At 39.8% G+C, this 14,805-nt stretch overlaps 1 protein-coding gene across 1 annotated transcript in view; it reads right to left on the minus strand.

Annotated features, from left to right (window-relative positions):
- Window positions 1-13,373, minus strand: part of ttc28 (tetratricopeptide repeat domain 28) — a 162,895-nt gene extending 149,522 nt beyond the window's left edge. Inside the window, exons 1-2 of the mRNA XM_042394743.1 lie at window positions 12,901-13,373; window positions 4,776-5,135 (exon numbers count right to left, since the gene is read on the minus strand). Coding sequence (XP_042250677.1) covers window positions 4,776-5,135; window positions 12,901-12,975 — 435 coding nt within the window. The 5' untranslated portion in view covers window positions 12,976-13,373. The remainder of the gene's footprint in view (window positions 1-4,775; window positions 5,136-12,900) is intronic.
- Between the last annotated feature and the right edge of the window lie 1,432 nt (window positions 13,374-14,805).

The following is a 14,805-nucleotide window of genomic DNA, read 5'->3' on the forward strand; positions in this document are numbered from 1 at the left end:
ATGAACAGTGAAACATGTTTTTCTTGCTGTAATCATTCCTCCTGTTCATACTGACCATTAGAAGATCCCTTCATAATGCACTTACAATGGAAGTGATGGAGGACAAAATCCACAGTCCTCCTTCTGTGTAAAACAATGTATTTAAAAGTTTATCTGAAGCTAATATGAAGCTTCAGCGTCCAAATGAGTCAAATCAAGTAGATATCTTTCAACTTTACAGTCTTTTTAGTGCCAAAGTCCCTCTTTGGTGACACAAAGAGCGAATTTGATGCTAAAAAGACTGTAAATGTGTCAGATATCCACTTGATATGACTAACTCAGACTGCTGAAGCTGAATATAAGCTTCACAACAACTTTTAAATGACTGTGTGGACACACTGTGGACTGAAAACACATTTGAAGGAGATCTTTTAATATCCAGTATGTACATTTGTGTGTGCATATTTTTGTGTTAAAGTGTGACAAAGGTGAGAGCAGTATAGACAGAGAGAGGCTGTGTTGTTTTGTGTGCAGAAAGTCACATAAGTGGAGCACACACACAGAGAGAGTGAAATATCTCCCTGTTCCTCGTTCACTCTCCTCACATGGTCTACAGTAAGTCCTGGATTACCTACTGACCCAGACTCATTTCTCCATGACACAATTTTGAGACACAGCACGATACCCAGTCAAGGACATTATCATCACACAGGAACACAGTCCGACCAGTGAGGAACCAAAACACTTTGCTTATATCACATTAAACTATACGACTAAACTCATGTCATGTGGGGAAGCTTCCTAAACAGGCCGCTTGAGATCCTGAGTCCTACTTTAAGCGACGGGACTCTATGCTCTCTCTCTCTCTCTCTCTCTCTCTGCACGTATGTTGGTAATATTTTTTGCAGCATGTGGTTGGAGAGTAGTTTCTTAATGACAGGGGAAGCCTGAGCGGTGCGGGGCCAGCCTCCACGGCCTTCTGCGTAAACAGGCGTAGCTGGCTGCCATCTGGTTGGCTTCCACTTCAGAGCAGAGAGGCTTGCATACTGACTAAATTTACTACATTTAGTCAGGTCAATTTATTTGTACAGCCCAATATCACAAATCACATTTGCCTCAGAGGGGCTCTACAATCTGTAAAGCAATGGCATCCTCTATCCTTAGACGCTGGATAGGAAATAAAGGAAAAACAGGGAAAAATAAGCTGGATTATAAAGTACATTCTCCTCTGACGAAATGGTGTTAATGCAGTTTCTTTTCTTCATTACATAGTGGAGCATTTAGCAGCTAAAGAGCCAGATGTTTCCCTCAGGAGTTGGTAAAAACAGAGCTAAAAGATGGAAAGAAACTGCAAACGAATGATAATGTTGCTCCATAACTGCTGGATGTGGAAATAAACAGCTGTTTGCTAACAAGTTTGACACATCAACTTAAAAAGCTGCTGATATGTCTACCACTTGTTTTCTGCTGAAATCAAGTGGTTAATGCAGGTTTTTAAGTGCTCAGAAAAACTTTGAACATCTGCAGCTCCATCTGGTGAGGAAGATTGTGCGATACCGTAGAAAGCTCCAGAACAGCTACAAAAAAAGGGGGAAAAGATGTGGTGAGATTGTTTTGTCATTTTTGTTACTTTTTTTATTTATCCAACTGAGGGCGAATCATCCAAAAACAGTTCACCACCAGCTTCCTCGTCTAGTGTTATCCTACAGATCCCATCCTACCGCCGCAGCTCGCCCTCGTTCCTCTTTTCTGGGCCAAACAGACGTCTTTATTTGTGGGAACTAAAAGTATAGCGGTCTATGTGGTGAAGAAAAAGTTTCCCAGACCCGCTGCTACGAGCTTAAAGGATCTGCATAAATGCACCTGTGTGGGGAGGGAGGGAGGGAAAAAAAAAAAGCCTCTTAGAAAGTTCCCAACAACTTTTTTACAAAAACACACAGAGCGAGTGTGAGGATGACAGCGAAACATTCATACACAAAACAGTCGAGTCTGCGGGAGAAAATAAAAAAAAAAAAAACACCCAAAGGAGTCAAAAGAAAGGCTTTCGCTCCTACAGCAGTTTTACTTGTGTGATGTGATTTGACTTCATTTGAATCACAAAGACTTTCTCAAAGCTTCGCTCTGAATGCACCGACAATGAGATAAAACCGCACAAAACAACAACAAAAAAAGAAAAACACGCAAAGAAGTTTAGTTATTCTGTACCGTGTTGTTATCCAGATAAGCACACAAACACATGCGACTTCTGACCAGTTACACCCCTCCGTTCCCATGACCGACTCGCCTTTATTTTGTGTGCGATACAGTGAATGTGAGCCTGTTGCACCAACAGAAAAAAAGTCGAGGAGGGGGGGCAATGGGACAAACTGTGGGAGACAGAAAGAAAAGAAGAAAAGACGAAGAGAAAGAAGAGAGAGAGAGAGAGAGAGCGAGAGACGATGAGCAGAAAGAGAGAAATCAAGCAGAAGTAAACGTCCCTCTCAGAAGAGACTCGCTCTTATTGGTAGTTCATTAGTCTTGACCTTGCCTTTGACCCACGGCGAATGCTGCAGCAAGCCTAATGCTATGACACCGCCACTATACAAAACCATACACACTAAAACACACACACACACACACACACACACTCACAAAGGAATGCTGCTTCTGTTATTGTCTTTAAGTGCCAAACTCAGGCCAAGGCCTAGCCAGGGCTTCGAAAACAAAATAACAGCCGTGCAAAGCTCTCTCTCGCTTACACACACACACACACACACACACACACACACACACTCGCATATACACACCCAAACACCACTTCCGTCCATTCTCTCTCACAGAGAAAGGAAGTGGAGTCGAACTGGCCCGGCCCCAGCTGTCCAGACAGAGAGGTAGCCCTGGCAAAACCCTGTCTCCTGCCTGCCTGCCTGCCCGCTTCCCTCTCTGAACGGCTTTTGAAAGACTCGCCATCGTCATCCTCACGCCGTCGCTAAGTTGTAAAGAGCCACTTCAAGTGTAAAGAAATACTTGATGCAGTTTCCAGCCACTCGTCGTTTCTCTCTCTCTCTATTCTGGTTAAATGTGCTGGAAATGTGAAACATTTTATAATAACACTCATTCGCTCTCACGCATCACCGGTCCTGCTGGACTCGTACTGCTGGACATTAAAGCTCATGTAATATCACAACGTTCAGGGGTGATCGATACGGATAAAAAGACATCACAGTGTATTAAGTTTCATACCGAGACATCGATATATATTATAATTATGGAATTCAACTGTGAGAAACCTGTTATAGATCAAATTACCAGCTGTAAAAGGCCGACGGTCAGCAAATTGCATCCGCATGTCTTAGCAAAGTAGCATGTGAGCGCTAGTCAACAACACATCTCTTCAAGTTTGTTTTTCGCTTTCATTGTGCTGGGATGTTTACTCCACCCTGACATTATCCTCTCAGGATTGTACATAATTTGAATTGGAGAATGTTCTATATTTTCTTACATTATATATTTTCATATTGTTCAATTCTACACCTGAACGTTATTATTTTCCTTTTTTTTCCTACTGATGTGTATCATTAGAGAAAGTACTGTCACATCCTTGTCCATCATCATCATCTCTGTCATCACTGTATCTCCTACCACCAGGCGTATCTGGTAATGCTGAGTTATATGTGTGCGCTGTCCCTTTGCAAATACACTTGTCAAACAAGGAAAGACGATACAGCAGGAGCTTATAAAAGCTCAACATGTGGACTGCGGCATCTAAATAGCAGGTTTTGTGTTCGGCTGCCAAACACCGGTCACAATCAAAACTTCAGCAGAACAGGCCGACTGACAGGATCTGGGAAGGAAAGAGGAGAACTTGCTTCTTTCTGAGAAGCACAAAAGCCAATTAAAGGGGACATGTTATGCTTTTTTTTGTTGTTACTTATGTCGTGTTATTATGTCGGATGTTATACGAGGTCAAAAACTTTAAGTGAATGTATGTAGAAATACTCCCTGCAAAACCAAAACAGGGCTTCAACCTGCTCTGAAGGCTTTGTTTGCAACATTTTTTTTCTACCTTGCAGACGAGCTAACGTCAGCTCGTGCCCATAAATGGCATCTGTAGCCTTGGTTGCTAGGGTTGTTGCTAAGGTTTTTCCATGCATTGTTCCCACTCTGATATTTCGGATCGGACTTCGGCTTGAACATGAACAGATGGATTTGAGAAGTTGACATTTTAAGTAAAGAAAAAGTGAAATCCGACTATAGTTTGTTGCATGTCTGTAGCCTTAAAGAGACAGGAGCTAAAACGGCCTGTTTCAGACAGAGGCTGAACTGAGGGGCTGCATAAAGGACCAGTAGAAGATAAATAAGGAGTTTTTTTTTAACTGTAAATCATGCAAATATATTCCAGTAGAGCTCTAAAATGAAAAATACAGACCTGGAAATGTGCATGATGTGCCCCCTATAAAGTCAGCAGTAACATAGGGAAATAGCAAAGATTATATCCAGCAACAGGTATTTTAAAATGTTGACCCATAGATGAACTCTTCCAACAAGAGGCTGAGCTTCCAGAGAGGGTAAAATATTGATTACAAGGGTTTATAATTAGTTGTATTTCCACTGCTTCATATATACATAAATATACCATTACTGAGATGATTTTGAGACGCAGGCGAGCGAAAAGCACATCCATCAAACATCCATCTAACCATCCACTTAATGGATACATCCACTCTTCTGCTAGAGTACATAAAACCCATTCCCCGGCTCTCGGCTGCAGTCTCATTTGGAGTGTGTGATTGAGCGGAGAGGGTCAAACCTCTTACCTTGGGCCATTTGGGGTTGATGAGACGTGCTTTGATTGCGTCGTCCAAGGCGGTGCTGTACTGGCCCAGCCTGAGGTAGGCTGCGGAGCGGTTACTGTACAGGATGCAGTTTTGGGGGTCGGCGCTCAGGGCGTCGCTGTAGAGACGTACAGCCAGGGCGTACTCCCCCTGCTGGCAGGCCTGGTTACTGCGACGCACGCGCTCCAGGAACTCCGCTTTGCTCAGGCCGGGACCGGAGGAGCAGGGATGATCCGGCCTCTTTAATGTCGGAGCAGAAGGGATCACGGGAGAGGGGGAGGAGGAGGATGAAGAGGGAGGGTTGGTGGTCCTGCTGGTGGAGCGAGAACCAAACAGAGAGAACTGGGGAGCAGAAGGGGAAAGAGAGAAAAGGCAAAATATCAGTTAAAAGCCGTGTAATGAAAGCTGAAACCATTTGAAATTAATCAGAAACAACTCCAAAACTATTTCTGGTTCCAGCGTCTGCTGCTTTTCACTCTTTGGTTTCATTATCGTATCATATTGAACTTGTAAACCGAATCTCTGTGTTTTGCCTTTTGTGTTTCCAGAGGGAACTGTGTGAAATCTGATAAATTGCCTAAAGTGATGTCACTTGTTGGCGGTTGAGATGCATTGTGGGTAATGTAAGCACCAGATTTTTGAGAAGACAGAGGAATGTGTTAAAAAAAAAGACAATAATCTTGTGCTGCATCAATTTGAATGCTGAATCGGTAGAGTAGTCTTACAACCATTAATCAATTAAGGAGAAAATAATCAGTTTAATTGATGATGAAAATAACTGAAAGGTGCAGCTTGTAATTTAAGTGGTGTTTGGTCATTTAAACACAATAAATGGCTGAAAAATAGAAAGTCTTTGGCAGCAACAGGGTGTTGTTGAAGATAAGTGATTATTATCATCATGCTTTATGTTTATTTTAATGCATTTATAGTTTCATTAAACATTTACTGGTTCTACAGGATCTCCTGGACAGTTTTCTTGGCTAAAACATACATTACTGTATTTATATGCAGGTTTATGGAGGTGCTACTGCAGTGATGGTGGCTTGTTAACCTTCTTTTAATAACTGATTAATCATTTACAATTTACAGTTTCATTTAGCAGACACTTTTATCCAAAGCAAAGCATTTAAGTGATTTTTCAAGCAAAAAATGCCAAAAAAATCAAACATTTGCTGATTCAAAGCTCTCAAATATGAAAATTTGTTGCTTTTCTTGGTCTTGCGTTATCGTAAATCTAATATTTGGTGGTTTTGGAGTGTTGGTTGGACAAAATGAGACATTTCAGGATGTCACCTTGGACTCCAGGATGTTGTGATGGGCGTTTTTCAGCTTTTTCCTGAAGTTTTATTGACCACATGATGAATCGTGAAACTGTGAAACTGTGAAAATAACGGGCAGATTGATCGATAATAAAGATAATCGTTTGTCGGGGCTCTGGACAGATCTACTGCATTCAATGAAAGTGGAGCACAAACCTGTTTTTACTTTAATTATTCCACATTTTCAGCTGTGTCCCAATAACGGTCAAATGACAAAAGGCTTTGTTGGCCGTAGTGTCGGAGAAATTCTTTGAGAAATAAAAGTAAAGTTTAGGAGGACAGAAAGGAAATGTGCTTTTGGCCGCCGTTACGTAAGTCATAAAAAAAAAACAACTTATTGCAAGCAGAATTCTATCGAAACTGCAGCGGCCTCATTTGCATGATATGATACTGTAGTTGCCGGTAAATGGGACACTAAACTGCTGCGTGCACTTTTCTCTTCTGCTCAGCGGTAACGGCTAGAATTCCTCTGAGAGACGGAGACATAAAAGAGGAAAGTCAGACAGAGGCTCAGACAGTCAGATGAGGGTTCTGTTCTTCTCATTCGTTTAACTTTGTGTAAAATGTGCACACTGAGGTTAGTTCTCGGCATCTTTAACATCCCTCACTGATCTGGTGTTTCCAAATTTGTCCTTTCACCAGAGCTTACACCAAGGCCTTCATTATCTCTCTCTCTCTATTCCCCCCCCCCTCTCTCTCTCTCTCTCTCTCTCTCTCTCTCTCTCTCTCACTCGGTTACACACTCAAAATATGCAGACTGGAGAGATTCTTTAAAACTTGCAAGTTTAGGCGAAGTCATTTCGGGTAAACTTTTCCCAAATCCAATACAGAGCAGAACGGAGATGCTAACTTTAGCCTAGTGCCCCTGTGCCCCTCATGTATTAATGTTACATTCAAGTCACAGACCTACACATCCACTGAAACTGATTTTAATCAATCAGCTGCTCAGTTATATTCTCTGCAAGTTTTATTTAAATGGCAACTACTGTATTTTCATAATCGTTGTGTTTTGTTTATCACATGTGGATATTTGCTGCTTTTCTTTGTCTTATCTGGTAGAAAACTGATTTATCTTTGTGTTTTTGGACTGTTTGTCTGACAAAACAAAGCAATTTGTAGACGTCATCTTGGGCTTTAGGGAACAGTGATGGGCGTTTTTCACTATTTACTGACTTTTTATAGTCGTCTGGCCATTTTCTATATTTTTCTTATTGTCAACAAATCTCATGTGCGGAGAGCCAAACCAACAATGAAATGTACTTACAAGAATTGTGTGTGTATCCAGAGTGTTATTCCTCTGTGTCATAGACCTCCGTTGTTGTCCAAAAACTATTAAAAACACATCAGTGAGTCACATCGCTGCACTGGATGACACGTCTCTTCATCGTGAAGAGTTTGGTCACGTTAGAGTAGTTCTGTGTAAGGCAGACGCCGCTGAGCATGAGCAGGAATGTGGTTCTGTTAACAGAGCTTTTACAAAATGTGCTAAATTTACAATGTAGCACCAAGTCAAGGTCAAGCACAACAAGCTAGCGAAGCGTTCCCCGCCCATGCTCAGTGGTGTCCGACTTACACAGAACTACTCTCCGGAGACTGAAAACATGATTGCTGTTATTAGTTTTTGGAGCCGTTTCTAAACAAACTAAAGTAACCAGGTGCTTTCTAATGAAGGAACATCACCTCATTGATGTGTTTTTAATAGTTTAGCACAGAGGAATAAGATTTATCAGGCTTTGGATACACACAAAATACTTGTGAGAACATTTCATTGTCGGTTTAGCTCTGCACATGAGATTTGTTGACACTAAGAAGAAACCTTATCCTTTAAATGACATATATACTACCAGATTACATAATCTCCTGGAAAATTATTAGGAAATTATGACCATGAAGGTCTAAATAAAGCTTCAAAGCCTTCTCTACATCTCCATGGTGGAGAAATTTTGAGTACTTGGCTTATAGAGTAGTTAACTTTAAAGTGAGTCAAAAAAATACTAGAATCAGCCTAAAAAATAGCCCTCATGCACAAGTTTCTAACTGCAGGATGCAAACTCTCCCCCCAAGGTTTCTAAAAACCCCAAATTCACGGTAAAAAAAAAATTAGGACATGACCTCAGTGTCCTCGGTGCTAGCTGCAGCCCCGAGGAGTACTATGACACACTAATGCTGCGTGTCAACTCGCTGAGCACATTTCCACACCTCACAGTCCTCCGACGATGCCCGTTTTTCAGCTGTTCCCTCCAGTATGCCATCATTATTCATGAATGTGCCATGTTGTTATGGAACACTTGCTCAAATATGACAAATGTGATATAACGCAGAGCTTGTTTAACGTGTTACCAGGGTGGTGTTTGCTGAAATAAACAAAGAAAGGCCTCATATCATGTGTATGGAATTAAGACATTAATCTCTAAAGGAAAAGAAGAGGGTGTTTTTTAGTTCACCTGAAAGAAACAAGAACCTTTTTCTGTCTCCTCAAGAGCCTCAAAAACTCACCAGAAAGCTTTTCCCACATTTATTCACCCATACACAGATGTTTTATGGTCATTTATTTAATCTATTCAGGATAGTTTCTTGAAATCAGTCTCTTTTTTGGGGAGAGTCCTGGCTAAATTACCTACTATCCTGATAATCGATTCATCATTTTTGAATGATTTTCCCTCTTAAATGTGAATATTTTCTGGTTTCTTTAGTCCTCATTGATACATTTAGGTTATGGGCTGTTGATCAGGACAAAACAAGACATTTTAGGTTGCATGTTGGACTTTGGAAAATGATTTTTCACCATTTTCTGACATTTTATAGACCAAACAACTAATCGATTAGCTCTATTCAAACACTTTAATTTCTCTCTACAAGGAACTAAAACATTAAAAATCACATTAAAACAACTGCAAATGACCGATTTCAGTCCTTAAAACGAGCGAATATTGATTTGCGATGAGGACCATATAAGGCATCTTGAACTAAGCGTGACCTTTTTCACTCAAACAGAATCTGCTTCACCAGGATGTGATTTGTTGTTTGTATTGTTTGATCCTGTAACAGCTTATTAATGGTGCTGCCACTAACACACACACACACACACACACACACACACACACACACACACACACACACACACACAGAAAACACAAATACACATACAAAACGATAGAAATAGTGTTAGGGTGTTTGTTCAGGAAAAAAAGTTGGTATTGGAAGGAACAACACTGTTCTCTCTGACACAAACACATGCAAGTAGGATAAAAAAAGACAGGAACACAACATGTATATCCTGTCCTACTCCTACACACAAACACACACACACACACTCTTACACTCTCACACACACACTTCCCCTGTCTCCTGTCTTACTACTCCTAGCCCTCCTCGTTTCAGCTCAGGTCAAAGGGAGTACATTCCTGGAGAACAACACAGACATACGAGGAGAAACTGGGGGCCTGAATAACGTGGAGGAGAGGAAATTGTGTCCCTGAATGTGGCCCTTTGATCTTTTAATAAAAGTCATATTGTAGGTGAGGCATCCAGGCAAAAGCTGCAATCATACGTATAAAGCAATGACACCTGATGTTAGAAACACTACTTTCATAAATCAACTTGTACGCATCCGTTAACAATCTCTGTAATCGAAAGCACTGATACTCCTCTAGATCAAAAGTGTCTCTTCGTGAGTTTGATGTTCCGTCAACTCTTTTTTTTTTAATCTTTAGTCGTGTGATCTATTTTTATTATACTGTGCCTGACTTATATTATGACTAAGGAGCTGTTATGTATGGTGGCCCCTGAGAGCTCGACACATTGCGGCCTCAGAAAACACACGCAAACAGACAAAACACAAGCACATGAAGAAAACATCTTCGTCACCAGCTTGACAACACATGCAAAGGCAGAAAACACGAGCAAACACACACACACACACACACACACACACAACAGAAATAATTTACAAAATAGGTTAACTAAAGTTTCCGGGGGACACTTGAACGCGGCCTGAATGCTGCTTTAGTGCATCTCATGGTCTCACGTTACTGAAGTATTTACTGAAGACAATCTGTCTGTGGTGTTGGAAAATGGGCTCACAATGTAAGCTGTGTTTTGCTTTCCTGAATGCTGTGTATGTGTTTCTCAAATTGGTGGTGGATGTTTTCTTCATTTGCATGTGTTTTCTCTCAGGGCCACTGTAGCTACGAATGTATGTGCAGAATGTCTGTCTGTCTGTCTGTCTGTCATTCCCCTGTTGTGTTTACTACATAAAAACAAAGATGTTAGCTGAAGAGAATATTAAACTCATAAACATCTGTTTAAAGTAGAACTGCAATTAATCAGTTAGTCAATTACTCATTTTGAGCCCAAATTCTCTGGTTCCAGCTTCTCAAATGTGAATATTTTCTGGTTTCTTTATCTTTCTATGACAGTGAACTGAATATCTTTGAGGTTGTGGACAAAACAAGACATTTGAGGACGTCACCTTCATCTTTGGGAAACATTTTTCATCATTTACTGACATTTTATAGACCAAACGATGAATTGAGAAAATAATGAATTGTTAGTTGCAGCCCTAAAGGGCGTCAGATTAAAGTAAGATGGTCTTTACACTGAACCCTTCTACAACTTTAAAAAAGCTTATCTCAACTGATAGCTCGACTGTCTGAGAGCTGTGTTATATATTTAAAAATACATGAATCACAAAGCGTTTTTAGCATAGTTTAAATGTTTTAAACCACACAAAAAAACCTCTTTCATACCCGGATTCATTCATATAAAGATTCTAGTCTGGAGATTCCAGCTCGCCAAGCAAACTTTGATTTACTGCCGCTTGAGGAAGTGGCGACCATAATAGGTTTCATGAATGTGCACGTAATGTATTGTCATAATTTCTGTATTAGACCTACTTTATATAAACTGAGGCTGCAACCCACATTCATTTTCATTATCGATTAATCTATCAATTATTTTCTTGTTTCATCGATTAATCATTAAACAAAAATGCCTCTGAATGCCAGAGAAACGTCTTGTTTCTTCTCAGCAACTCTATAAAACCCAAAAATATTTCATTTACTATGATGTCACACGAGGAAAAGCTTCCAATTGTCAAATGTTTGTCAATTTTTTCTTTAAAAATGTCTTATTTGATTGATCTATGATCAAAATGATTGCAATTAATCACCTCACTGTTGTAGCTAGTTGTATTCTTTTTATTTGTTTTTTGCATTTTTTTATTGTAGTGTTGATTTTTTGGTATCTTGTATTAATTCCTGCAGATTGTGATCTATGAAAACTTGAGATCTGCTCAGACGAAGTATGATTTTATGTCTCTATGTTGTTGTATGTTTTATGTTTTTATGTTTATCTGTGTTTTTATTTTGCACCTTCTGCTACACACTTCTCTCTCGTATGGTCTTACTCACATTCCTATTGAATTGAGGCTATAACATTTTAAATTTAAAGGTGCAATATGTAAGAATTATGTAAGAATTTTAGTTTAAAACATTCAAAAATGAACGAATAAAATGAGACCTTCCCCGACTTTTTCGGTTGCCTGTAGAACAATTTCTATGTAAACGACTCCAAAATCCAAAGGATGTTACGTTAATGTGCGCCCCAGAGTGTCTCGCCTCTCTCTCGTCCACCTACAGCACCAACAAGGTGCAACCATTGACTTTATATAAATATGGACGACGTGTCTCCACTTCCTGCCGCTATGCAAGAGTGAAGCCAAAATATCTCCTTTCCAGGAGCGGCCATCTTGCTTGTGTGACGTCATTTGGAGCAAGAGTCTGCGCAGTGGAGTCACAGCTGTCAATCACGACGCCACGCCCCCTTTTTTATATCGTCAAATAACTAATTAAAAACAAATTTATCAGAAAAATGAGCACTTTGACAAACATCAGCATGATAAGAACGACTTAAAATGACAGAAAACATCTTTGGGAAAAATGTATTTGACGCGTACTCCGCTAACATGGAGGGGGCGGGACTTAGGGACTTATGACCTATACTGCAGCCAACAATAGAGATGTTTCGGCTTCACTTTCATATATTTATATACAGTCATGGCGAGCATGCGCACGAGTACGAGCAGCAACCACCAGTGTCATTAATAAGAAGGAATGTCTGAATCTTACATATTGCACCTTTAAATTAAATGTATTGTCTGTCTTATTTCACATTTTTATTATATTTTGTTTTTTATTTGTATTTGTCTTTTTTGTATCTTAATGCCTTTTTATGTCTTATGTAAAGCACTTAGACTTGCCTAGTTGTTATACAAGTAGACCAACCTTTCCTTTTTTTAAGGCTAACTCTTATTTAACGATGATGGTGTTTGGATTTATTGGATCACTGAGGCTCTTATGAAAAGCTGAAAAGCGTAAAGAAACTATAAAACGACACCTACATGAAGTTTCTCTCTCTTTTTAATTGTGTTTTCCTGTAATTCACAGTCAAAACCCTCTCCTCTGAGCCCTAACCAGCTGACATCCACTGGTTTACGTAAAGGGTTAATAAACTTTTAACGGTGTAAAGTGGAAAAGTTGTAATGCAGAAATCAGATGTGTGTGAAGTCAGTAAAGAAATGCTTCAGGATGTGAGCAGCCTGTTATGTCTGTAAGCTGTCACACAGTCTGTAATAAAGTGCAAACGACCTTTTCTTTTTTTTCTTCTTCTTCTTCTTCTTTTTTCTTTTCTCAGCCTCCTGCGGTTTACACACCGACACTTCTACTGAAAAAACAGCGACTCTGGAGCCTCTAAATGAAACATTTCGCCCCTGTTTCCATTGGCCTTACCTTTTCTTTCCTCGTTCTTTGCTTTTCCATCCTGCTCTCTGCTAAATCCGGCGACTGCAGCTCCAAAACTTTCATCCCACAGCGACAGAGAGGCAGGACAGGAAAACACTCACCACATCCACCGCAATACGAGCACCGGCACCGTTAAAAGCTGTCCGCTGATCGATACTGATCGATAAAACTGAAGGTGTGGAGGATTTACGTGCTAGGTAGCGATCCTCCAAAGTTTTTCCTGGGGAAAGTTAATCCCGGGTAAGTGCGCCATGTTCCCAGAGCCGATCCTCTCCCCATAGCGGACTTTCTGTCCGGTGAGAGGCGGGGATCCGGTCGGCTCCACGGCTGCAGCCTTCAGCGAGGTTTCAATTACTCCTCATGACATCAGAGAGGAGTTGAGTTACCTGACAGATATTCATTACAGCAGGCTTCTGTACGCAATCATAGAGATGCTGTTCAAAGGAAATGGCAATCAGCCCTATACCAGAGGTTCTCAAAGTGGGGTGTGGGGACCCTCAAGGGTCATTGAAGGGGTTCTAGGGGTCCCCTGAAAAAAAGAGGATGAACTATTTTCACTATAATTCCATCTGTAAGTAACAGTGACAGCTTGTGTGACTGTTTTGCTCATGGGTTTCATACACTTTCTGTAATAAAACATCTAAAAGCTAGAATCTTATCATGTGGGGGTCTAATTTGGGTGAGTTTAGGGGTCCTTGGTGAGAAAAAGTTTGAGAACTTCTGGTCTTATACTGTTGGATGCAACTGAAACAGCTGTCGGGAAAACTCGTTTTTCATGGCAGACTGAGAATAATAAAAAATAAGGCAATCCTTCAACTTTTTCTCTTTTTTCCCCCCCAAAAAACTCTTTTTTTATTGTTTTTCCACATTGTAAACAGTAGTTTCACAGATTGTTCCCACATGTTTTTTAAACATACATACAAAAAATAATAATGATAATAATAATAATGGCATATAAACTTTATATGTATGGCAAAAATGGTAGTTACAAAGACAAGTATACATATTTTTAAAAAGTATTATAATGACACCCCCCACCCCCCAAAGACACAGTCTTCTTCAGTCTTCATAATCACGTTTAGTTATTAGATTAAAAATAGTAAATTAAAAACAACCAACAGCCAGATTCACTCTGGAGCTGCTGTGTCTCTATGTGTCTCTATAAGGTCAAAGACGGGCTGCCATATTTGGAAGAATTTAATTGTGAACCCACAACCACACATGTAATCTTTTCTAATTTACTAAAATTAAGAACATCTCTGATGGAAGCCTCATGGGACGGAGGAGAGGATGACTTCCATAAGGACACCCTCTGTTTTGTCATATTGGTCCACATCTGTTAGAGATATTTACAGAGACAGTTTTTTGTTTTTTTACTAAGAAAGAGATGTCTTTTAAAATGCTTCGCAGGTTTTATCCCGTTAATCATCATTTACAGAAACTCAAGAAAGACGTTGATGTAAGTTGAACCTTTTGTGGGGAGTTTCGAGAAATGCTGCTATATTTATTTTTAGTCTTTTGTGGCCAACATACACAACAACTGTGGAGTAAATTGTCACGATTTATTGCTGAATACATCATCGCTTTTTATGACTTTGGAAAAATATATTGTTTGGATTCAATGAATATGAAAGAAATCTCTGCTCGCGGTTCTATTTAATTTATTTACCTGCTATTGTGACCAAATTTTATATTCATAAATCAGAATTCTTATGCAAAAAAAACTACATTTTCAGAGCTGACTGTCCATATCAAACAATACATCTGAATGTACAAACAGAAAGCTGTTAAAACTTATAACCACTGTAATCTTTACAAGATATTAATTTAACTATTTCTTTTATTATTACGACCTTAGTCCCCCTGTGTTTGTAGACAGCAGATATATAGATA

The sequence above is a fragment of the Thunnus maccoyii genome, chromosome 19, assembly GCF_910596095.1.
Source record: "Thunnus maccoyii chromosome 19, fThuMac1.1, whole genome shotgun sequence".
NCBI classification, from domain to species: domain Eukaryota; kingdom Metazoa; phylum Chordata; class Actinopteri; order Scombriformes; family Scombridae; genus Thunnus; species Thunnus maccoyii.